Below are 26706 nucleotides of genomic sequence, written 5' to 3' on the forward strand. Positions count from 1 at the left end.
ATGTTTTGTGCATTAATCTAATCTATTCTCTCTTTTGTCTGTTTGATTTTTTTTTGATATTTATTCCATGTTTTTATCAATGTAATATAAGTCTAGATTTCTAAGTATGTGCTAAAACCTAATGTCACACTATAAACTCTTAGCTCTTTTATCAATTATGTTTATATTGTGTAATGAAGAGGTGTTACATTGCAAACTAAACAAAGTATTATGATTTTTGTTTAGAATTTGAGTCTAAATTGATTCTTTAAGATGTTTTAAACCAAAACGGTTATGGTTTTCCAAGGCTCACAGCCAAACTTCCTCTGCTTTTCTGATTTATGCTATAGTATATTCTCTGAATACCAATCTTTAAAAGTCAACATTTTTTTTTTGAACTCTAAGACTTTAACTGAAAGCTCAATAAACTATAAATGCCAAGAGCCCTATGTGTGGTTAGTAGTTTGTTAGCCTGGTATATTAACAGCTGAGTTATTATAGAGCTTAACTTTACTTTTCTCTGTACATTTTGCAGTCTAGTCTGCTTCGGTCAGATATGGGGCTTGGAAGTCCAGGTCAGCTGTCATCCTCGGGAAAACCTGGAACACCCTACTACCCATTTTCTGGCACAAATCAACGCCGGAGACCACTTCATGATTCACCAGCTCTTGGTGAGTAATACAGACAGTTTTTAAACCTTTGTTCATGATGCATTTCTGCAGACTTTATTATTTTGTTTGACAGTTCATTTTATGTACTGGAGATTGCTCTGTACTGAGCAATTCAAATCACAGCAAACTGCTATGTAAGAGATAAACCAGAATTAGTAATGTTTTCTTTGAGATGCTAGTTTGGATTCAACACTGGTCAGCATTGCTTATAAAACAAACAAGAAACTCCAATAAAACCCTTAATTGCAAAAGCAATAATGACAGATGGATAGGAGCTGATGACCAGCTGAGTGCCCTTAACCCATGCCATCATTAACTCCTGGAAATGCATGACCTCGAGGTCATTACCATTATTTAGTAGGGGAAAGACATAAAGGGGAAACAATTATCCTTTTATATGCTAAAAGTAACTTTATTCAGGGCAATATATAGTTCATTGTAATTGCTTCAACATGCCTTGAAATTTCCTAGCAATTGGAGACTAGTAGTTTATCCTAAAATCAAACTACCTTGCAAAATAGCCAGGCAGGAACTTGCTTAAAAATTGTTATAATCCTGTGACAGTATTAATATTTTATTCTGGAGATACTTAGAGATAAATGGAATTTTCCTAGTTGGTCATAGTCAGTGGTAATATTTCATAGCTCTGAAGACTGTCTGCTGAATTAGGAAATCCAGAATGAGCCAGCTGTTCCATCGTTTCTGCTATAAGGATACTGCAAATAATTGGGTGTGCAGGTTTAAAAAAATGCTTTTGGTATAAAAAGGGAGACTGTAACCTGATATTCTAGTTTAAAAGCTACCATATTTCAATGTTAGCATGTTATGTCATTAGGATTACTCTGGCTATATATTTGGGGTTTTAATGCCCTTCATTCTGTATTGCACTTCTATTCCATAATAGAATCTTGTTTGTTGGAACCATATAACGTAAACCATACTTAACCCAAAATAAGATTTCATCAAATGCAAATTGTTTCTTGAAGTAATTTTAGTATTAACTAGAACTACAAACTCTGTAGGCATTAAAATAGTCCCGAACATGCTTGAAATTGTTTTAAAATCTTTAATTATAATAATATTATTGTTTAACTTTACTTGTTGTCAAGACATCCGCTGTTTAATCTGGGTTTGTCCCTCTTTACAAATATTTTTGTAAGTCCTCATGTTCCTCAGAGTGCAAGAATCGAATGCAGCAGTTGTTGAGCTCTCGTTCAGAACAGGAACAGTCTGAGCAGAGTTCAGTGAAATTGTTGCCACTTGGAAGGGTGTTTGAGCTTTAATAGAAAACAGTTGGGGTTTTAAATTATTGTCATCATTAAGTTTTAGCCTCCATGGAATTGGTTTTAGTGAGAAACGACTATAATAGTAACCTGCGACAGTTTTGGGTACTGGGGCTGTCAGACCATGGCTGTGGGTGCTGGGCGGAGGGTGCCGCTGGGGTAGAAGCAGTCAGGGAGGGAGAGTCCTCGGGGAGACTGTCTGATTTCTATAAGATACTTGAATATGTGATTTAGTTTCTTGTGCAAACTACATAGAGTTTGGTAAGCTCCAGATACTATTAAACTCAACAAAATCAAGCTAAGTGTAGTGTTATTAAAGTAGTGTTCCTATTTATTTTTTTTCCTTGAAAGAGAAGCTCAAGGGGTATAAACCTGTTTAAACTAGTAACAGTGTGACATTCCTCTTTGTCATGGCTGAATCTGGGGGACTGTAACTGGGGACACGGCGGGTGATGGTTACAGACTTACGGAAATGTTTTTCCAGAAATTCCAGGAAAAGGAAACGCACCTTTATCTTGAGTCTTCTTTTCAATGGCTTGAGAAAGCTTGTCTGATTTTTTTTATTATTATTATTTTTGAAATTTACTGGTTAAATGCTACAAAACTGCTGCCTAAGAATTTAAAGCAAAGTCAAATTGTGGCTGTTTTATCCCCCAAAAGTACTTGCCTGACCAGGATTTTAACAAACTCTCTAAATGTGCTACTAAAGTTCATTGAAACCAAGCAGTGTTCCCTTCCAGGTGACACTTGGAGTGCAGTGTCAATATCTCTTCCAGAAGTCCTTTTCTTTTCAAATGTCTGCTGTGGGGAATGATCAGAGTAAAGATATCCAGCAGATATTCTCACCTCTATCTTGTCATATGGTATAATAAAACTGTGATTAAAACAGAAGAATACGAATTTTGTATTTTAATTGATGATTCAATCGGTCATCTGTAGGACTGGTAATCTTGCCAGATACTCATCTTCAGAACATCCACTAACTTATAATTTGCATGGTGTTCAGGTTAATTTTATTAGCAGCTGACTAAACTGGTGCAGATTCTTGACTTCGGTAATTAAATTGCTGGGTACTTTTGTGATGTGACAATAATTATTGGTAGAAGGAAGCAGGTATCATACCTCCAAGTGCAAATTTGCATTGTATTGCCTTTATTACTTAAGAAAAGTAACTAGGCCATTAGATTTGCTGTTTATTTACAACCTTGGTATAGTCTAAAAGCTGTAGAAATTTACATCGTGTTAGTGTTTTAAGAGTATGTCATACTTCAACATGTCATAAATTCCTTTTTGATTGTTCTGTTCTTACTCTGAAGTACGAAAAGGGAAAGCATTGCTCCTGCTACTAAGTCCCATTTTCTTGCTTATGTATCTCAAAATCTCACTTTGTTTCTTAGCAAGTGTGTAAGGGCATCAGTGTACTCTTCAGTGTTGGTGTGCTTAGGAATAGCTGCTTTCCTTATGGAAAGTATTGGATGGAGTTATTTAGTAAAGCTTTATTTTAGAGAAGAACATGAGTATGTTACGTGTTTTAACGCTTCCTTGTATTGATGTGAAAGACAAATTTCATTGGGACAGAATAAAAAATGCATGTAATTGGAAAATAAGAATTCCATCATGGAAAGAAAGAACTGAATAGCATAGCTATTTATTCTTTTTCATCTGTAAGGTAGATACTTGATTAAATGATGTTTTTCTGCATACAGATCCTCTACAGACAAAGAAAGTAAGAAAGGTGCCCCCTGGTTTGCCTTCTTCTGTAAGTACTACATATTTTACTTATCCTAAACAAACTGGGCTCAGATTGCACTCTCTTTCCCTGACACATACGAATGACTTAACTTCAGCATTGGGCTATCTGCTGGACTCGAGCAGCTAGGCTAGGGAGCTGGGAGTGGTTCTGGAGGGCTAAACAGACATTTGATGTGGAATTGTTAGATTTCACAGCAGTGATTTGTAGCTTGCTCATATGCTCCTACCCACTTGTCCCTGTCATTTGAATTCCTCTCTTGGGAAGAGAGCTGGGCCAGGAGCTGTCAAAGAAGATCTCCTGTACAGGTCTTTTGATGTTTAATTAGTCATTATGTTGCTGAACAGGAGGACAGACAGAGATTAATAGCTGAGAATCTTAGAAATTTACATTTGTAATAATCCCAGTGGAGCTGAAGACATTAAGATTCGGAGGACATGTACAGCTCAGCTTGCCTCAGTAGGACTGAGGTTATTAATATGCATAAATCACCGAGTCAGATGTTCATTGTGAAGCCCTGGTGGATTTTAAAGCCTTCATTAAGCCTTTCCTAACTTCAGCCTAGCATCAGGAAAGCTTTCAAGCAACTAGTTTGTTGATCCCTCTTTGCTTGAAAATTTATCCTTCGAGAATAAAGGGCTTTGATGAAAAAGGTTGGAAGGGTTTTGGTGGAAAAATCATTAATGGCTGTGATAATCTAATGCTATAGGGGTGTTTTGTGGTATTAAACATGCTTTATTCTTAAAAGGAAGAAAATTGTTTATAAATGTATTGCATTTAAACATCCGCGTGCAGTGAAAAATCCCCAGCGAAGAGGAGGGCAGGATGATGCTCCCTGCCCGGAGCAGGCGGGGGGGCCCCGCTCTTTGTTGTGGAAATGGCTGTTGGGCTTTTCTTTGGCAGCGCTTAACACATGGGCGCAGGTGCACTCGGATGAGTCATAACTCGGAGCTGGGGAGCCTGAATGGAACACGCTGCACAGGCAGCACTAATACAGCGGGAGCAAAATGGGCCCGAGCTTTTTATTTCCTATGAAGTCTGAAGTACGGGTGGTGTCTTCTAGTCCTTGCGTCTGCCCCGCTCTCTCCTCCCTCTGTCCCCCTTCTCCCCCCAGCTCGGGGTGCTCCGGCGCAGGCCGGGCTCTGCAGGATCTGCAGGATCTGCAGGGCCGTTCAGCCGCCTCCAGCTGGAGCGGAGCGCGGGCCGGGGCAGCTGTGCCGCAACCTGCAGCCTACCTGGGAGCCAGGCCTGCAGCTGCGCGCCCTCCTCAAAGCTTTCGCTTGCATAAGCACTTGGGCCCCACTAGAGGCTGAATAGCTGCTTGATAAACAAAATGAACACAATGCCTCAAATCATTATTTCCGAGGCCAGGAATATTCTTCTTCTTCCTTCCCTCCTCCCACCCCCCCCTTTTTTTCCCCTTCAGCAGCAGCTAAAAATAGTTTGGCAATTTACATTTTAACAGTTCCGTGTTATGTAGGGTGGCTTTACAGTCTAGCAGATGATTTCTGCTAGATTAACAAAAATATATTTAACATGTCAGAGAAGCTAAAACACATAGCGGTGCAATTTTCATGTCATTTATTACTGTAATTCTATGTGAGTAATAAAGCTTACATTACATGTTTAATATTTAGTAGTGTCAGCCAGGTAAAGGCATCATATTTAGCAAATGAAAAATTTCTCTCATATATCTTACCAGGCTTTAATTTTAAGAAGCGGTATTTTTCAAATGGTTTTCATCTAATTCTTGTTCTGTGAAGAAGAGTGGAGACAACAAAATGCTGATAGATTTTATTTGTATCGATAAAGTGCAGCTCCTGTGAAGGATCAATGATTGTGATGCTGCAATTGTTAAGTACCGTTTGTCTCTATTTCAGTGCTTTCAGTGCTGAATAGAGCCTTGAAGAAAAACAAAAAAGTTATATGAGGTATTACGTGTTCAGAAGATGATACAAACTAAATTTCAGAGAATATCATAGGAAATTTAAATTGAGTAGATAATTATGTAAATGTTGTCTGCAAACGTGTATTTTTTAATTTTTCATTTTCTAAGACTTTTCTGTGATGTTTTTGTGTTAGTATAGGGCTACCATGTCAACAGATACTCAACAGTAATTTGATTTCCTAGATAACTGTAATTTAATAACAATCTTTCAAGAAATTATTTAAAAAATATTCCTCTAGTTTGTTTCTTTTTCTCTTGGATTTGTACGGTATATTCTGAAATTACTTGTTTTGAGGTTTATCTGTCTTCATGTGCTCTTCTCAGGGCCTAAAGTAAAAATAGTTACAGAGAAAAGTGCTAATGAGTTGTTTAGTTACTTTCTGGAATGCAACTCCATCTGAACTTATCCTTTTACTGTAAAAATTAAATGCACCAGGCAAATGCATTTTTAAGTTTTCCTGTCATGTTGCTAAGTGGTGAGTCAGTGCCCAAAACACTTTGAATGTTGCCATGCAAGCGTTCATGTTGAACTACAACTACTAAATTTAAAGCCTCGTGGGGAGGACAGAAACTAAAAAATGAGTGGTTTATTTTTTCCTCACTATTAGCTCAAGCCATGCTTGAGTGAACAGAAAGATTATGATGTGCTGTTTGTGTTATATCAGGGGGGAAATACTGTTCAGCAAGTTAAATTATCCTCAGAGATTCAAGACTGTTGTATTTCTGAGAATTTTTCTGATTCGAGGAGTTACTTTAAGCCAAGAAACCAATAACATCATGTGACTAGAAACCAGTTCTAACTAAGCGGAGGGGCAGAGCAGAGTGTCAGGATTTCAAAGAGCGGCTCGGTCTGCAGGAGGAGGACAAGAAGAGGGGGCTCACTGGGAAATGGACGGGGCAGTTCCCTCTGATTGTGGATGAGCTGTGAGCAAAAACGTATGATTTACATGTGTAGTCAGAAAATATTTAAACTATTCTTTATTAGTACCATAATCAGTAGCTATCATGAGGTCATAATTCTAAGAAAAAATAGCGTGAACATCTGTCATCATTCTTCTGCCATTTAATTAGTCTCATATCAGAAAAATAACCTGAAATACATAATGTCTGTTAATTTTTGTGTCAGAAAATCAGCTGTGATACAGGCATAAATATCTGATTGTTTTCTGTGTAGTGACATTTCTAGTAACTTATTTTGAGTATTCTAGACTTTCCACAGTACCTGAGACTATCAGTTAATATTAAGCTTCAGATTACCACTTATTTAATGATAGATTGTTAAATGAATATTTTATAATGCCAGAGAGCTCATTCTAAATTGAAACTCATTATGTTTTTCAATATATTTAAGACAATTTATAGCTTGATTATGTAGGAGTTCCTCATACATCGCCTCTATAGTTTGCATGTAGTTCACTGGTTCTAATATATTGCAAGAATTCTTTATGAAGCAAGGCTATAGAAAACTTGCTTTGCATGCGTAGAACTACCTCCCAGACATTTAAGGCACTTTTCACGCTAGTCTTTTAAGACTGAGCTTGAGAAATGCAGTTCAAGAGATGTCTCAAAGATATCAGTGGTATGAAAAGAAAAATAATAGATCTTACTCCTTTCTTTGCTCCCTCTTTCCTCCCTCCCTCCTGAAGGGTGAAAGGAGATTATTTGAAATGCTGGCGTGGAAAGGATCCAGTCCTCTGTTTACCTGAAACCTAGTTTTTGAGACTTTAATGTTTAGATTGTATTAAAAATAATACAACATTCACTGTGCTGAGTGGACTTGCAGAGAATTACCCTCAATATTAGCAAGTTCAACATGTATTGAAGTAGCCTGGTGTAAAGCAACATCCTTGGAATACTTTTATGAAGTCTGTGGCTCTAAATGAAAACTTTGGAGCATCCTGGGTGGGTGTTTTGTGTGATGATTAACTGACTGTGATGCTGTGTTTAAGTGACTTTCTAGTGGGACTCTTTTCTGGTAAGATTTGTTCCCACTGGCCAGAAATGGTGTCAGAATGTAAAAAGCAGCATTTAGTTTGTTCAGAGTTGTTCTGAATTGCCTTGCGCAGTCAAGTGATATGTTCAACTGTCATTCTCATCTTTAGTATCTAACGCTCTAAAGGCAGCAGCAACTGGCCTGACCCTTGCGTCTGATGCTGTGCTGTGTTTTAGAAGGCAATGTTAAATAACGAAACTAAGCAAGTAAATCCTTATGGGTAATGTATCACAGAACTTGGCATTTCTTCCTTATGACTCAGTCTTCCATCTTCCCTTCTGCTTTATGCTCATTCTTCGGTCACACGATTCAAAGGATAAAGTTTATAGAGACTTGCTCTATACTTCTTTAAAGCACACGTTCATCTCTGACCTTGAACAAAAATAGAAAACATCCAACCCCTAAATTATGTTGCAAAACAAGTAAAAGTGTTTCTTTGAGATTTTATGTTCATTAGGAAAAAGACCTGGTTTTCTGGTTAGATTATTGTTTGGTTTTTTTTTTTCAACATGGCCTTTATTTTAAATCTCTATGAAAACAGCAGTAACCTCAGATTATAGCATCGCACCTGCTCTTTGCTATACGAGAACGTTTAGGTGTCATTAAACAACTAAGCAGTCCATTGCAAAGTCCTGCTGTGAGAGTTCAGATCGAGTTCTTACTGAATTAGGGTGAAACACTTCAGTAACTCTCTCTTAATAGCACCTTTTTATGGCAATCAGATCATTTTTCCAAATGAACTGTCCTCTTGTGAGGCTGCTTAACTGAGAGATCTTCTCTGTGAAAATCCCATATATATATCAGGGATATATAATGATGTCAAATTATTTCTGTGTTTGTATTTATTGGATATACTTCATTTTTGAAGTTTTCACAATATATTGAGCATATTAGATGCCCTTAAATTAGAGTGTAGATCTGCATAAAAGAACCTTACATTTGCACATAGTTCTAAAAATACCTGAAAAAATAACATGACTGAAGTGCAGCTCATGTAATTTAGGGAGAAGTTATATGGAAGTGCTGCATCTTCTGCTGTACCTCAAAGATTAATGTGTCCACTACCATAAATTAGTTGATGTTTTATAACAATAGATAAGGATAAAAGCTTTCTTGAAGGCTCTTTCTAATATCTTTTGCTTGATAAAATACTCATGGTTATGGTGGGAAGGCTTTTAGAATACCTGAAGTCAGCTGCGAAAACAGTGAGCAGGGTTGTGTTGCTGGACTTGAGTGTGCTGTTAACCAGAGATACGTCCCTTCAGTCACTTGCTCAGCCCACGTTCTGGGCCGGCTGCTTTGCCTGTGCCCGTGCTGTTTGTCAGGAATCGGCAAGACACAAGTGCTTGCTTTCTCAAAAGAATGGTACTAAAATTAAAGCCCTGTGTAATCTTTAAATGAAATTTCAGCTGACGATAAGTATTTGCACACTGAAGTGGAGAAATTTAATTAAATTATCTTGTTTTAGTGCCACAGTTTCTTGTGATGTCAAGACTTAAAGCAAGTTGTACAGTCTTGGAGATCTGGTTACGGGATTGCATACCATTTGCAGTGGTAGCAAGGATTAGATGTGAGCGTTTTTTCTTTCTGTAAGGAAGTAGTAGGTGGATTCCGAACTGCGTATGACAGAAGGATTGCACTTTGGCTTTTGATAGCTCACTTGGCTTCATTGGCAAAATAGTTTTTCTGAGCAGCAAGCTGGAGTACAGAAGAAGTGGGGAGATGCAAGGAAATGTATGCTGAGGCACAACCAGCACTCTGCATTTTGATGCGCGATCTTCTAAAGCTTCTCTGACACTGAAATGTTTAATAAATTCAGCAGTGTGTGTGTGTATTGATACATTAGGCTGGGCTCAGGTTTTGACTATGGAGCCACCTACAGGGAGCTCACGCAAGTGCAGGTGGAGCTGCCTGGTTTGGAGAGGGGAGAAAGTGAAAAATACGCTCAACTTCAGTAATGAAATAAAAGTTAAATGCTACTAAGGTTGGACCAGCAGAGGGACCCCTTAATCACTTTTAATTTTTCAAATAAATTTTCTTGGCCATATTGAGTTGATGTAAAAGTATTTGTAATTCGGGTAGTCTTCTGCAAGTTTCAGTAACACAGCCTTGCTAATTCATTTCAGGTTTTAAAATTCTTTGAAGGTCTGTACACATTTTCAGATTGGGTAGGTTTTTATCACATTTTGGGACTATCTGGATTCTGATGGGATAACTTATCACCTCAGGATAATAAACATGTTTATTTCCTTTTTAATGCAGATATGGGTAGTTAAGCCGTTTGTAAAGAGGCTTTCAAACCTTAAGTGCTTAATATTTTCAGCAAATTTACAAAACTTTCTGAATTTGAGTAATATCCTATCAAAGTTGTATTTGAAAGATTCTGGAACAAGTTTTAAAACCTTCCCAAATAAATCGTTTTGTGTTTGTTTATGAAGAATGTGATATATAGCACTTTCTTCCCGATTCCATTCTAGTAAAATATTTATGTAAAAACTTAAACATCTGAAATTCAATATTATTTGGAAAACGCCAGAAAGAGGAACTACCGAGCTGTGGTTTCCAATTAAAAACACAAACAAACAACAAACCCCAAACAAACAAAACTCAAAACAACTCTGCCCTTGCTCTAGTTAATCATTATAAATATTTGGGTTTAAAATAAGTTATACTGGAGCTCTACAGTTGTTGTCGTTCTGAATTATTGCAAGAGAAGCAGCTTAAAGTTCTGTGTGTAATTAAATTAGTAGCAGGTTGTTCCGAATTGGGTTAATTTTCTATGAATTTGTCTTTTATCCTCTGTTCCCCATTCTCTGCCTTTATTTCAGTGGGGCAGCAGTTGAGATCTGTCTCCCGTGTTCAGGTTCCAGTTTTCTTAGAACTGGTAAGAATTTAATCACTTGTGGAACTTCTGTTCCTCTGTCAAATATGGTTGGAATTGATAATAAGTTCCAGCCTTGGACAGAGTGGGGATGAAAGGGGAGACGTCTAGGGCAGTTGCCTTTGCGTTCGTTACAAAGATAGCAGGTTAACTTAGCTCCTAAGAAATTAAATTGAAATAGTTAGAACAACAGAATTGGTTTCCCCATTGAAAACAGGTTTGGGTTTTTACCAAGTTAGCATTTTTTCCAGAAGGATAGAAGGCAGCTCTTCACCAGGTAACTCGTGATACTGGGGTTTACACATCACAGTTACTTTTGTTGGTGGAAAAGGAACTTAAAATTCTAGTGGCATATAAATAATGGTAAAAGGTTTTGCTGTTACTTGTGTTTCAATAGAACCACTTAAAATAATAAAACAGTGACAAAAAGCAACAGCTTTTTAAAAGTATTTTGATATTTCAGTCTTGTTGTGGAATATGTTTGACCAGAGGATGGCCCTTGTCTGAGACAGTTACATAATTATCTTTCATGTGGTATAAAAATGTATTTCACATAGAAGTTTCTTTTCAGGGAGAACATGTGGTTCATTCATAAAATCTCTTAGTGTTAAAGCGATTTTTGAGAACATTCTTCTACAGGTAGCTCGGTTTATTATTAGGTCAGTATTTCACTCTGCATTGGCTTTCATAATCTCTTTACATACTTTAGAAACAGGCAGTTTATTGTTTTTGACACACAGTACAGGGTCATGAGTGGAAACAATTCGGGCTACAAAGTGCATGTCAGTTCAGTGCTCCTCTGCTGACGGCATGTCTGTCTGAAATCAAGTTTAAAAAATTGGCCCTGTCTCCAGCTGCCTTGTTTTGTCAGGCTGAGTCATAAGATTAACCCTTGACTTGTCACCAAGGAAAAATGGAGCAAACAACTGTACCCAGTACAGTATCGCTGATCCAGCTATGATTCATTTCACTGTAACATGATTCTCTTAAGAAAACAAATTTCAGAGCAGCTGTTGCTTGGCTTAAATGGGGATTATAAAAATTGCAACCACAAAACAAAAACTTACTTTAGACTTCAGGAGCTTTTGGAATAGTTGTCTGGTAGCAGTTCTGCAAATAGTTACTGGTAACAGCATCACAATTTTTTGTGCAGTCTTTCAAATTCTTCCATTTTAGGTTTATTTTTCATCTATTCTGGTGAAAGCAAACTTATGTGAGTTAAAGTTTTATATGCTTGGTGGAATTATGGCTGGATCCTGTGATGTGAATCTATGTAGCAAATGTCCTGTGAGAAACAATGTTTTCATACAGTAAATGTACAGCAGGTACAGTGATAAATTTCAAGTCTTGTACACTAAAATTGTATTCCTGCTGATGTAACTGAGGGTAGGACAACTAATTCCTTTTTCTGTAAAATGAAATTGTCATCCTTTCGATTTGTGGGGAAGTAACTCAGGAGCAAATTCACTTATTGACTCACCATGGAGGTACCAGTCTTTAAATTAGTTTGTCTACAAACAGACAGCATTTGCAGTGGCATTACTCAGTTTTATGGATCATATTGTTGCTGTTGTCTTATCCATGTGATGGTGAATTATGTCAATAATTTCCTTGTACTGATAAATGTTAATTGTGTTAGTAAAATATTACCAGTTAATATCACCTATATATTGCTCTGTGCAAATTTAGGGCAGTTGAAATGCGAAGCAGCCCCTCTGCCAAGGCTACATAGTAAAGTTAGGGGGATTTTCTGCTGTATGTTTTAACATTTTTCCAGTTGCTTGTGTAATACAGGTGGAAAATGTTCATTATTTGAGAGGGGGCTTTATCATGCTCTTCACCTCAAATACAACTCTTTTGAAAATTGAGCATGTGAGTGGACATACAGTAGCAATTACAACTAGGTTGATAGCCTTTACTTCAAAGAACTGACTCCAGTTACTCAAAGTATTTTTAATTATTTAAGAGTTTGTGTGCTTGTGCTTGAATTATTTCAGAAAGGATTCTCATACTTCTTCAAATCTTGCAAGCTGAAAGCGCCTTTTCCAGTGTTAAGGTTTTTTCCTAAGTTGTGCATTAGTCTGAATTAGTGATTTTAATCTAGTGCACTATGAGAAGTAGCACATGCAAAGATCTTCAGATCTTTTAGCATATCTCATCTGTAGAGTCCCGAACGCTAGTGAGACGCTTTAAGGAATGGCATTGTTAGCTGCAAATCAAAGCTGCTTACCGACTCTCCCGGGACTGAAACGGGTCTTTGTGGTCCCTGGGGGAAGAAGGAAGCCGCAAGTCACTCTGCGGGCCTGGTGGTTTAATAGTCTGAAGTACAGTGATGTTCTTTTTTGCAGCTGCTGCTGCGCCTTTTGTATTGGAGTTCAGTTCAGGTATCATTAGCTTAGTTGCATAGCTAAATACTGTTGTTTCAAACAGAGGGACCCAATTTGAAACTTAGCACGTGAAACTGGGTCCACCTTTATGAAACACCCTGTAGTTCTGCAGATGTAGTTTGATTTGCAGTACAAATGCAAGTGTTCTTAAGCCAGTGGAAATGTCAGGATGTATTTGCCAACGTACTCTGAGCACAGTAGTATCCTGATTGATTGGAAGAGTTAACTGAAAAAGCATTTGAAGCTGGAGGTGTGAATATTTTTTGTCAGTACGTGTATATTCTGTCTATTTTACAAACACTACAGTAGTTATGTCCTGAGATAAGACGTTATATACAGATCCACCGAGATTTTTATCTGACAATAGTATCCCACTGCAGCCAATTTGTCACCCTCTAAGATCTTTGTAGTCCAGATTTCCCAGACATACAAGCTGCTTGGCAGAATGAACCAAATTTCTGCGACTTGCTTTCCCTGTAAATTGCTGATTTGAACTTTGCCCATTTTTTTTTTCCTTATCCTGAAGTATTTTCCTGCTTTTGTCAGGAGGAGGCAGGGAGAATTCACAGCATTGGCAGCTGATGCAGTTAGAGGTGGAGAAATGCAGTTTGGCTTTAAGTTTTTTTTTTTTCCTGGATCAAAATCTGTATCTGGCTTATCAGGAGCTCAGTTACTCACCAGCTGTGTTCATATGTAGAAAGTAAAAAAAAGTACACCTCATTAAGAGTGAACGTTAGTTAAAATGTCGCTGTTCACTGAAGAAGCAAAAAGACTTGCCAGGCATAGATAATATGCAAACACTGGGGGATTTTTGTGCTAGAAGTTACAGTCCATTTACTGTATTGTATCATTCATGTTTTTGTAATGTGCCAAGGTTGTTGGGGTTTCCCCCCTTCCTCTGTCCCTTCTCTTATAGGGGCACAGAATTACTTTTTTCATACAAAAATGTATTACACAATGTAAAGGAAGCCAGGGCCCATGTTTCTGAAGCACCATAATGGTATATTGTATGTTGAAGACTGATTTTGGATGGTTCCATCAGAGGAAAATATTGACGTGTTCCGTGGTGGTGGTGTTTTGTTGTGTTTTTGTTTTGTTTTTAAAGCCAAGCACCACGGTTGTGTGTTGTCTTTGTTTTATGGCCGTATCATCACCCAGCCCCCCTGTTGGGCAGGCAGCCTGTGCCCTGCTCGCTGCGCTGGGGCCCGGGCCAGGCCCCGGGGGGGGTTCGGCTGCCCGGGGGTTCGGCTGCCGGGGTGCTCCCGCTTTCCCGTGGGACTCGCGCCCGGCAGCTCCCCGTGGCTTTGGGAGGCGTTTGCCGAAGTTGGAAGCAGCTCTGGGCAGAGGCAGATGGCCGCGGGGCTGGAGCCGCACCGAGCAGCGTCTCCACCGCCACAAGTGCTCTAATTTAATTACACCAAAAAGTAGGAGATTAACTCGCTGCGGACGCGTCCATTCGCGGTTGGCGTGTGGCGGGCGGTTTCCCGGGCGGGCATGCCGGTTTCCCGGTGCGCCAGCCCCGGTTTGCGCGCCCCCGTGCTGCTCCCCCCGTGCCGCCCGGCGGGGCGCGGGCAGAGGCGGAGGAGCGGGGGGGCCCGCGCGCGGCCCGACCCCCGCGCCCGCCCGGAGATGGTTCAGTCCTGCTTTGCATAAGCCGCCTTTGGGGCGCTCCATGTGCGCGGGCGGCGCGCGGGCGGGTGGATGCGGTGGCGAGAGGCGGCGCAGCGCAGCCCGGCCCGCCGCCAGCCGCGCCATGTACTGCGCGTACCCCGTCCCCGGGGTGGGCAGCAACTCCCTCATGTACTACTACAACGGGAAGACGGTAAGCGCGGCCGGCTTTGTTCGGGGGCGGCGGAGCGCCGGGCCGAGAGAAGTTGGCAGCGCGGGGGTGTCCCCCGCGAGCCCGGCGCGGCTCCTGTGAGGCGGGGGCGCCTCCCGGGCGGCGGCCGGTTCGTTCCCGGCGGTGCCGGAGCGAGCGGGGGAACAGCGATATTTAAAAGAAACTGCCCGGGAGCCCGCGGGCCGCCTTGTGCAGCGGGGGCCGAGGAAAGTGTCCGCGGTTGGGTGCGGAAGGGCCGCGTCCGGCAGCCCGCAGCCAGGCGGCGCTCCCGGAGGGGCCGGGGCCGCTCCCGCCCGGCCCGCGGGCTGCGCGCTGCGGTGCGGGGTTTGTGGGGTTCCGTACACTGCTCTCCCAAAGCCTGCGGAGCGGCCTTCCCCAGCGGGGCCGGCCGGGGACCGCGTCCTGCCCAGAGCTGCTCGTTTCACTTGTGGGACTTTGAAATAATCAAAATATTGCTACGACCATTGTGGGGGGGGAAGTCAGAATCTAATCACCTCTCTGTAGGTTAACTTTCTGGAAATTGAATGGGATATTTCTGTTTCGTGGTTGATACTTAAAAGTTATAAGCTCATATGACAACAGTTCTGATTTTTATGTGTAAAAATTAGCATATAACGGTAAATTTAACAGTGTATATTTTTCAGTCTCTTTATGTGGTTTTGGCTTCCGTTATAAAAATAACGTTAAATGGGAAAACAGGAGATAGCGATATTGGTTTTTTTTTTCCTGTTTGGTTTGTTTTACTGCTGTTTCTATTCTCGTGGGCCTGTGTGAGCTTTGCCTTCATTAGTAAACTTTTTTGCCAAGATTTTTTTTTTAAGTGATAATTAAACTATGGATCTTTATGTTCATTAAAGACACTGTGTATGAGCTGCTTGAGCAACAAAAGATACTAGAGGAGAGGTTAGTGGAATGAGTAAAATTGCTTGGTCTCTATTTCATTTCCTTTGGTATAAATGCCAGCTGTCTTTCAAATATGAAATTATTTTTCTTTCATCTCTGCTCCTAGGCTAAAACAATCTGTTTGAAGTTTTATGTGAAGATATATATAAGACTTAAGTAAAATTAACTATACAATACCCCTGAAGCAAAGGGAATATAACTTGCGTGGAGTTTTGATTTTATTCTTTCTAGAGCACAGATCACTCTATTACAACATTTCTCTTTGTTCTTGTAGCAGGAAAAAAGGCTTTGATCTTATTAAGTATTTCCAGGCATATAGTAGATGGAAGTGCTGGTACTGTAGGAGAGCATGGCTTGAAAATTGATAGCATGTGCCTGTTACGGGTCAGAGGTGACCTTTATGAGCTCGAAGAGTTAGTAAATAGATGACAAATCATATGATGATCCTATATCATGTTGCCCAAGGTTTTATGCATTTTTTTTTTTAACATCTTAATATCTTTTAGCATTTTCTGTCCTAGGAATTCTGCAAGTTGTACTAAATTACTAGTTTAAATACGCAGAAGGAGGATTTGTGAAGTTGGGGGGGTGGGGTTTGCGTTACAGTTTTTGAAGCCCACATCTTGGTGACTGTGCCAAATCTTTGTATGAACCTTTCCATAATGAGAGACCAGTACATACACTCATTTTGATGTCTTGCTGGTTTTGTTTGTATTGTTTGGCCAATTAGTATTTGATAGTATGTACCTTATTGTTTGAGTTCGAGAATTTATTTAGATTTTGGATATTGACATTCAGTGGTACCTGCTGATGTATATGAAATCTGATTTATTTACACACAAAGCAAGCAGGAAATGATACGTAGAAAACATGTGTTTTAAACTTTTTATGAAATATGTTTTGTTCAACTTCTTAAATTTGTAAACCAGAAGAAAGCTTAATGTTAAGCTGAAAAGCAGGTATCTAAGCACCCCAATAGATGGTCATTGTGCGCTGGCACGTAAATTAAAAGTTTTAAAATTAAGTCAGGGGACTTTACTAATGGAAGAAGTTCAATTTATATAATTTCTGTACGTTTTAGGAGGGTCACATGAAAGTGAAAAGTAATGGTTTAATGCAAATCCCTTGCTAAGGAGTAAAATGTTAACATTATGTGTAATAGGTTTTATTTAAAAATATATATTTCAAGAAGCCTCACCAAATAAAAAAGAAAAAATAACCTTAATCTGTTTCATGAAGAAGACAAAGTACTTGCACTGAACTGGCACATTTTTCCTGATTTCTTTTTTTTTTTTTTTTTTTTGTCCTTTACCTGTTGCTCTATAGAAATTAGTCCCAGTTTATGGAAGGCTTAGGAAATTTTAATACAGAACTTTGTGAAATAAATGTTTAAAATTGCATCTATCCTCTAAGTTTTACCTTTTCTTCTCTTTCATTAACTATGCTGCAGACCCCCAAAATGAAAGCACCCAACCCTCATTAAAAAAACCTTCAAAAATGTTCTGATAGAAAAAATAGCACAAATTTAAATTACACTTTTTAAACATTTTGATTTTTTTTAACAAACAATTAAGCAAACTGCTTCATTCAGCAGGGCCTTTTCATGTAAATTGTCTTACATGCAGTAGCACCAAAATAATATATAAGTAATACAAGTTTAATATCTTGTTTCTGCATAAAGAATAAAATATAGACTTGAAAGATTTTCAGTTCACCTGCAAGTTTAGAAAGAAATTGCTTATTTTCTAAATATACTATAGAATTCCTTTTATATATATATATATATATAGTATTGTAATATGTCAGTTATCACCAAGGTAAATAATTTTAAGGAACAAGATTGATTATATTTGATTTTATATTGCCTATGACTGCTATTTCATAAGAGAATATATTCGTGAATATATTACACATTATTCTTGTATTCTGCGCATTATATGGGTTAATTTGGTATATCACTCTGTGTATGAATATTTTTTATTATTGAATAAATATTTGTTTTTCTCAGCATAGTCTGGGATTTTATTGAGCCCTTTTGCAAGGTGAAGTTACTCATTTTTTTCACAGTAGATTTCTAGAATGCCTGTTTTAAAAAGGGGAAAAAAACCCACCATATATAGGTATTTTGTATATATGTAGTACTTTGTGATTTGTTTTTGTGTAAGCTAGCTTATACTGGGATTTTTTTATAAAGTGTTGGGGTTTGGTGTTTGGTTTGTGTTGTTTATTTTCTTGAGAATTTGGAGAGTGTAAAAGGCTAGTTCTAAATGTGGCCCTGTGCGTGCATCCGTGTACAGATGTGTATGGGTACGTGTCTGTAGATGACTAAATGCACACAGTTATGAGTATACATGCGTATATTTGCGTATTTTTAGCGGAGAAAATGCCTGTCTTGCAGCCATCGCTCTGAGTTGCGGCACAGAGAAACACTTCAATAATACTGCCCGGTGCTCTGGTGACAGGACAGCACACCTTTCTGTAGCTGCTAAGCAGTAAATAATGTGCTGAGTCTTTTAACATCAATGTGAAATGTTTTCAGTTTGTAAATTTTGGAGCAATCAAGTGCTACAGAGAAAGATTCAATTCTGTTTTTATTAGTATTGGGCCAGTTAGTATACAGGGAGGAAAATACAATTAAAGCTGTTCCGTACCATATGCTGCCCACAGCAACTTAGGCAAGGTCAAAGCTAACATTTGTAAGTCAGGACAAATATAAGATCATGTGGAAAATCTCTAGGGGTGCACGGCTGTGGACATTGAATAAAGAGAGGTAGGAAACATTGGTCGGCTGCATTTCCCCCCTCATTCCTCACGCTTTTCCTTCCCCTCCCCACCCCAGTAAAACACCCCGAGTTACAAAGGCCCAGCCCAGGAGAGTTTTCCCTGCTCCGCTCGCTGGGCTGAGCTGCCAATCTGCTGAGCGGTGGTCCCCTGCCAGAAGGGTGGCTTGTCTGCAGCAAGCTTTATTGATGCTTTAAAGTGAAGGTTACGTCCATTTCTTTGGGCAAATGAAAGCAGCTACGGAGGGGATCAGGTGCTGTATTGGACCGATCTATATTTCTCAAAATGTGAGCACCAAAGAGTAACACACCCCCGTTTGCTCAGCGTGTTTGCTTTCAGGATCACGTGCGTCTTGAAGTCTGTTTGTAGAAATATAATAGTCTGTGCTGGAGATAGAGAAACTGAGAGTAGTACTGAATTCAGAGAAGAGATGAACAAATGCAAGAGACAGTGTTCTGTGTACTGCTGCATCTTCCCGTGGTCGATGCTGCTGGCAGGGATTCCCACCACAGCCAGAGCAGCCTTCTGAAATACGAGGAACTGGTTAAGAAACAGGCTGATTAGTTTAAACTTTTCCATTTTTGTTTTCTTAAAAATTTAATTAGGAATTTTTGAAGACTTAGTTGTGTGCATTGTTTAGTAACAGTGTAGTTTGAAGAGTGTGGGGAAGAGACTTTGCTTAGCAAATAAAATAGAAAAAGAATCTTCAAGCACTATATACATATATGTATTTCTGGTGTTGTTCCTGATGCCTTACCTTCTATTTCTTCTTCTCTCTGCATAATGCTACAGTAAAAAAAAGAATAAAGTCATAAGAGCAGACCAAAAATTTTCCATATACTGAATTTGGGGTTTTTGGTGAGTTGGCCTATTGCTTTTAATGTGTCTTGGAAATTGTCATTTGATGGGTAAGAAGCTAGTAAATATTTCTGCTATGGATCATTGCAGTGGGATTCTGCATTTCAGAAATACCCAAATAGGCATGTATGGCATGCCTAAACTGCAAAAACATTTTTTCGAGATGTAGTTTAGTGACTTCAAGGAGTTTGAAGTTTATACCATCCTTAAAAATTATAGTTGGGTTTGCAGACAAGACTGATGCTCTCTGTTCTCTTAAAGGAGTGCTCTATTTTCATTCTGGGTTGTGAGAAGAGTTTTTAGAACATATGAGCCTTTACACCTTGTATTGGAAACAATATAATTGAGGATACTAGGGGTCTTCATTTTATCATCTTGCTTAAATATCAACTAAACAAAAATTTGGGGGAGGTGGGTTTTTTTTGTTGTTTTGACAGATTCTGTCTTGCTGTAAAGAGGAACATGGAAAACCATAGTTACTGTTCTACATTCCTCAAGTTTTAGCATGTGATTGTGTTAGAAGTATAATAAACATGAAAACAAGTTTCCTTTTGCCAGAGCTGCCTTTCAGCAGAATGAGCTTTTGCCACAGAACCTGAAGATAATACACAGTGAAATTTTGCCACATGTACAAATCATTCATCAATGTGCACTTGCTTGGTGCATGACTGATGCTGATGGAATGTAGATGGGCTAGTTAGAGTGTACAAGCTACAGAATAGGTTATCCATCTCTACTGGTTTCAGAAAATTCTCTGTCTCCAGAAGCTTGATAAGCATTTTCATGAATTTCCAAGAATTGTTAATAACTAGGCTTAAATGAGTAACAGAATTAATGATTCCATAAACAGTGTGTTTGATGGGCTCCTTGGTCTCGAGACAGCATGAGCTTATCAGATGTAAGGTTTGGTTCCTTTGTTGATTTTTTTTTTTTTAATCTAATTTTAACATTGATATAAACATTGATAAATATTTAAGAATTCGAAACAGATTACAGGAAAGTTGCCTAGGAGGAAGTATGCCAACAGGAGGACTCTCGGTGTTGTTTATTAAATGCATTTATAGAATGAGACTTGGAAATTTCACTTAGGATAAAATTTGGTAAACCCAGATCTTCAAAGTAATGTTCATGTTATTGGCACTTGTGTTAGTAAACAGAAGGACACTGTGTAATCTTCTGATGTGTTCTAGATAAATTAGGTCTGGGTAACTTTCATGATAGTGTTCGTTATGCATGTTAATCACAAGGGCAGATTTGAGAACTGGGTGATGCCTTTCTTTTGCTTAAACCTGATGTAGTACAGATAATATCTTCTCAGCTCTGTTCTGAAGTCAGCTCCCATCACTACCCCTCAAAAAAATGTCTCGGTTGTCACTGTGCCTTTCCCTCTGGAGAGACATAAACCAGGTCAGGGTGTGGAAGAGACTGACGCGGGTCTCTGACTTGGTGTCCTCTGCAACTCATTTGTCCTGCTTCCCTCCACAGGGGCCATCGACCCTTCAGAAGCTGTAGCGTTAGGGTTGATGGATATTCCAGCACAGCTCCAAAAAAGTCGAGTCATCCACTTGATAAGCCATGTTAAAAAAAATGGTTTTGGCGTGCATTTATCAGAAGGGAATTTCCCATTCATAATCGGAGAGTGTTTTGCTTGTCAGGGTGGAGACAAATCCGATGCCTTGGGGCGCGGTGCTTTCAGGGGATTAGAAGATGGGCTCGTGTCTACCTGCTGGAGACAACCCTCTTCAAGGAGACTGCAGACAGACTGACCTTTTAACAGTATTCCGTGTCTTGGTGGGAATGTCAGCCAGGAAGAACTGGTTTGATGCCTCCTGGATGTCACTGTTATCAGTTTAATAGCTAAAAGAGGCCGCCTTGAGCAGCCACGTCATATTTATAACTGCGTTACTCAGCTGTTGCAGCAGAGAAAGCCCTTGAGCCGGGACGTGGAGCAGGAGCTGCAGCGCAGCCGGCGCGGCTCCGCTCTGCTGGATGGGCTCCCCGGGCGTGCGGGGCGTTCAGAGCCAACACGCTGGTCTTCCCAACCTAAAAATAGAATTTCATCCTTTAAAGAAGTCATTTAAAACCTTTGTATTTTGCATCTCATGGACGTTAGGTTAATCTTAATAAATTTTCTCTTTTGCTTTTAAATTTTGTTTGTAGCAACGCAACATAAAAATTATGATTAGGTCTTTAACCAGAAAAAAAGCCTGGCACTCATCTGCAGGTGATCAGATGACATCAGAGGCCTGGTTTTAATTTGTGGGTAGTTCTGATTGTAACTAAAAGAGACTTGCTCCTTTTGTGGAATTGGCTGGCTATTTCCCCACATCTGGAGTTAATGAAGTCTTTGAGACCACATCAGTTGTGTTTTGCCGCAAGAACCCTTTGATCTGAAAAATCTAGACTGGTGCAAGTGCAGCTTCATAACATCGCAGCTATGTTTTTGCAAGCTATAGTTAAGATACCAAAACAAGCAGAAACTATATAAAGTTATGTGTCTGTGCTAGGACTTTCATGTAGCTGTTTGGAAGGGCCTCTTTTACATTAATATAATTCATAACATTTTTATTATGTTAATGGCTTGTACATGTGTATCTGTAAATGATACATTTGTAGGACTTTTTCCGTTTAATTTCCCTTATAGTGTTTAATCAGTTTTCATAAATCGCCCAATTATGTAAAATGTTAAAATTTCATACTGGAGCTTGTGTTTACAAATCTTATTGGTAACGTTACAGTTTAAAAGAACTATAATTCGTCATTGTAGGTGATTCTGCATTAATCAGTGTACATCTCTGTGGCAGTGCTAAATGTCATAAAGCTTTGTTTCCGCTGCTGTCCTGTGACAGTGATAGATTATCCATCAGCTATAGCATATGCCGCGTTATTCCGCACAACAGAGAACTTGTAAATTAAGCCCAGTTTTGCCTAATATGTTTGCAGTCTTATGAGTGCAAGTATTTACCATTTGACAGAGTGACATTTCTGTTAAAATATGTCTGAGGCATGGAATATACGTGCATTCATCGCATATAGTAAATACATATGTACTGTTAACATTGCTTATAACGTATTGTCATTCTGTCACTCAGGTTTGGTAAGCACATTTATTCCATAAACTGAAAATTTGCAAGTAAAATATTGAACAAAAGCTCCTCAAAAGGCTTTCTGTGCTCAAAAAAAAAAAAATATATATATATATATATATATTTTGATGTAAAAAATAATGTTAAAACAAGTATGCAGCCGGAAGTTGCAAGTTTTCCGCTGGACCCCTTTTTACCAGGTGTCTCTTGACCTGCTGCCGTTGGCCTTGCACGGCTCGTATGGGCCGCTGTGGCCTGGCTTCACCGCTTGTGCCCGTGTCCTGGTTCCGTCGTAGCGCAGTTTGGTAGATGTTGCTGAAATGGGTGGTGTGAGCGGGGCCCGGGAGCGGCGGATGGCGGCTCTGACAGCGCGGCAGCGTCTGCAGACACATGCCCGGCCATTTGCTCTGACGCAGCGTCGGGCAGAGGGAGGAGGGCTGGTGGGATGGATGCAAATGGAGCGGGACTTGCCCACTTCACTTGCTAAATATCCGTGTCAGAACAGTCGCCCCAAAGAACAATGGCTCTCGCTTTGTGCGAACTTGGGCTTTTTTGTTGGCCGGCTTGGTTTTGTGGCCCTTCTCTTGCTTGGTAAACAGCATCGCAAAAAGACAGGGGAGCCGTGAATGTGGCAGAAACGTGCGAGTGCCTCTGTTTGCAGAGGAAGGGATAAAAACATTAACTGCTGAATTTTAGCGCATAGTACGCTTTGTAAGTTGCATTATGCAGGCTTTAAAGTTTTAAAATTATTCTTAATATATGCGTTTATGAAGCCTTATGCATTTACAAGTAAGGTGAATGGTTAAAAAATAAAAATACTGCATATTTTATTTTGTAGCAAAAGGATGCTCTGGTTTCAGTGTTACCTTTTCATATGCTTTGCTGCTATATTAGTTAAATTTGCACTTTAAAAAAAATATTTTTAACATACACTAGTCATACTGCAACATTCAGTATATGGACCAAAATACTGCTATGAAGTAGCAGCTAATGTTATGGGAGAGTCCTTGAGTCTGTGCATACTGCCTTCATTGATTTGACTTATTTATTCCTGAATATACTTTATATTTCTTCTTAGAGTCACTGCAGTAAAAGACTTCTAATCATTGTGTTTATTTGGCTCTTACAGTTTTTAACTTAAGAAAATTTGTTGTTTGCAAGTTGAGAATGGTCATTCTAATGTGGTGTTACACTGGAAAAAGAATGAAGCTGGTTTTCTTTAATGCTAGGCCAGCGCGAAAATAATTTCCTTGATGTTGGCAGTTTTAAGATTATTCTTCAGGACTTGCATTACATCTATTTTTGATGACTGTACAAAGGCGTGCAGGTCTCTGAATGGGTGATACAATGGTTGCATTAAAATCTTTCCATTTGTCACTGGATGTTCTTTTTCTTTCTGATTGTTGGGATGCCAGCTAATTAAATATTCAAACAGGCATACAGTTGTTTTAAAATAAAATTTGTTTGGGGCCCAGTTGTTTTATCTTGCTCTTCTTTTTTTTTTTTTTTTTTTTTTTTATCTTGAGCAACAAGTCTGTGCGAGCCATGCACTCAGAAAGCAAAATCAGCATTCAGGCTTTTATCAGGCCACCTGGCTGAGTTGGCACACCAGAAAGTGTGTTGTTAGGATCATTCTGCTGAAGTTCCTCTGTACTGTGGCAACTTGCTAAAAAGCAAATAAAACAAGGGCAACAAATGCTGCAGCTTGCTACACTGTTCTTTTTTTATTTGTGCTTTTTATCTGTGTCTGTATGCTGTTATGGGTTGTTTTTTTTTTTTTTTTTAATGAGTGACACCCAAATATTACTAACCTGCTTTTATTGCTCTCCAATATTTAGGTGTATGCACCATCCCCGAGTTCTGATGATTTCAACAGAGAATCTCCAAGTTACCCGTCTCCCAAGCCACCGAGCAGTATGTTTGCTAGCACTTTCTTTATGCAAGGTGGGTAAAATGACTTTGAAGTATATGGGTAGGTGTCACGTGTCCTTTAGGCAGAAATCTGCGGTCAGCCAGTGTTGCACTGAATGAGGAAGTATAAAGGTAACGTATTGTCCTAGAGCCTATGATTAAGTTTTATATACTTTTAAAACAGTGAGATGAAGGGAGCTGTCTGTTGATTTGAAGTTTTTCTCATGACATTAATTGCTGACTGAAATTTAAGGGGATTATACACCAGGCCAGATGGACAGAATCCCCCATCCTTTGATTTGTAGAGGCTTCAGAGCAGCACACTGAAGTGATAGAGAAAAATGAGGTGAGGGCTTCTTGACTGTTCTGGAATTTGACTGTACAATATCAGCTAACAGTCTTAAGTTCTCAAATGCTTGTATCTCCAGCATGCCAAAAGAAAGGGGTTTGCATTGAGCAAAACGAGAGCAGAATTCATTTACTCGGCTTCACGTCATTCAATTAGCTCGTACTGTAGTCTGATGAGGTTTTGGAGCATATTGAAAGCATAGTCATGGTATGGGAATTGACAGAATGCTTCAGTTTGTGCTACAGAAGGAAAATTGCACTGACACACGGGTTTAAGCCTTATGTCATTCAGTTATGTCAGTCATTTCAGTTACTTAAACCTGCTATTATGAAATGGTTTTGTATTTCTATGGTACTAAGGTCTTTTAGACTATAAATTGCTTATTTTAGATAATTAGCTGTTTTGCACTGTATGTTTATGATGAGCTCTACTTAGCCAAACTTCTCTCCCCTCCACCCCCTTTTTTTATCGTGTCATTCAGTTTGGAATTTTTATCAACCCTCTTGATATAAATCTGGCCTTACTGAAGGTCTGTGTAATTAGCAGAAGTACTTGGTATTTTCTCAGCTGTGGTTGGATTGGATTTCAGCTATAAAACCTCTGTTGGGTTTTGATTGGGGAGTGGGGTGGTGTTTTTTGTGTCTTCTTTTTGCTGTTTTTTTTTAATATATATTTATTTCTTAAATATAGCAATAGTGTGGTGGCATGAAAATAGAAGACACAGCATAAACTTGTCAGTTTCCCTGCTGATGTTAGCCCGAATAGCTGAATTCTGTATTTTAAGAGTATTTTGTAAATGAAAGTAGAACGCTGTATTGTTCTTTTTTGAATGTATTTTTCTTGTTTTCTGTTTTATTAAAAAACAACAAAACGACCAAAAAAAGATGGGACCCACAATTCTTCTGACCTCTGGAGTTCATCCAATGGCATGAGCCAGCCTGGCTATGGTGGGATGCTGGGAGGCTCCTCTTCCCACATGTCCCAGTCTGGCAGTTACGGCAGCCTGCACGCCCACGACCGTTTGGTAAGATGTGCAGCACAGGTTACTGTATTTGTACTTGGATACGGAGATCTGACTGACAAGAATTCATTTCTTGTCTGCTGCTCGTGTGTGTCATTTAAAAACCCTGTTGTCAGAAGTCAAAAACTTACTGTGTTAGATTTCTGTGTCCTCTCATTTATGTCTGTTGTATAAATAAAAAATCTGTGGCTGTATGGTGGTCTCTTCAGAGGATAGATGAGTCTCTTTAATAAAGATCTGAGTGTTGTATATTTGGTACCTTAAAATATCAACATTTATTTAAAGACTACTTAATGTCTTATGTCTGTTTTTCTTCTCTCTAGAGCTATCCCCCACATTCGGTCTCGCCTACAGATATAAATGCCAGTCTTCCTCCGATGTCCAGCTTCCATCGCGGCAGTACCAGCAGTTCACCTTATGTAGCTGCCTCGCACACTCCACCCGTCAATGGATCAGATAATATTCTGGGTAAAAAGTTCTTCCTACTTTTAAAAAATTTTATAGGAAAATTAAATGTAGGGCTGCATGATGCATGCAATTAGTAAGATTTAATTTATGGGATGCTTATAGATCAGGGATACTGTACCACTGTGACACTTCTGTCCTCATTATGGCTGAGATGAGGCAAATGGTTTTGCAGTCAGCCTAAGACTTACTGGTTTATTTGCTTTCACAGCCAGTCCTATGCTCAGGAGACTGTATCCGTTTAACTTCACGGCAGTTATCCTGTTTAGTATATGTACATGTTCATATAGGTAGTTCTGGTGTTGCCGTTTTCAGAGCTGCTGTATCACCAAAGTACTGTGCAGGAGAAAGGAAGACTGTTTCTTTGGGGAGCTTGATAAACTGCATCGTAAATTCCTCTCTTAACTGATTTAGAGATTACGGAGTAGCCAGTAGGGTGGCTGGTTTAGTTTTTTCTGTGCTTACCTAGAAAGCTGGAAATACAGGTTAATCGTCTGTTCCTTGCATGTATTTGCACATCTTAAGATACAGCCATAGAAATTAAATGCTTGTAGACACCCCCTGTCGGTTTGATATGATTTACACTTAGCTTTAAGTAAG

General features: G+C 39.2%; 1 protein-coding gene across 8 annotated transcripts in view; it reads left to right on the top strand.

Moving 5' to 3' along the window:
* The window catches only part of TCF12 (transcription factor 12), a 160012-nt gene that overhangs the window by 106268 nt on the left and 27038 nt on the right, over positions 1-26706 (top strand). For 6 of the 8 annotated variants that reach the window (XM_082060687.1, XM_082060685.1, XM_082060688.1 and 3 more), the window contains 5 exons: positions 515-650; positions 3640-3692; positions 24199-24304; positions 25505-25644; positions 25965-26109. In XM_082060687.1, coding sequence (XP_081916813.1) covers positions 515-650; positions 3640-3692; positions 24199-24304; positions 25505-25644; positions 25965-26109 — 580 coding nt within the window. Of the gene's footprint in view, positions 1-514; positions 651-3639; positions 3693-14501; positions 14715-24198; positions 24305-25504; positions 25645-25964; positions 26110-26706 lie in introns of those variants that run through there. The other 2 variants (XM_082060691.1, XM_082060692.1) reach the window with 2 other exon arrangements.

The sequence above is a fragment of the Streptopelia decaocto genome (assembly GCF_964273445.1).
Source record: "Streptopelia decaocto genome assembly, chromosome: 9".
NCBI classification, from domain to species: domain Eukaryota; kingdom Metazoa; phylum Chordata; class Aves; order Columbiformes; family Columbidae; genus Streptopelia; species Streptopelia decaocto.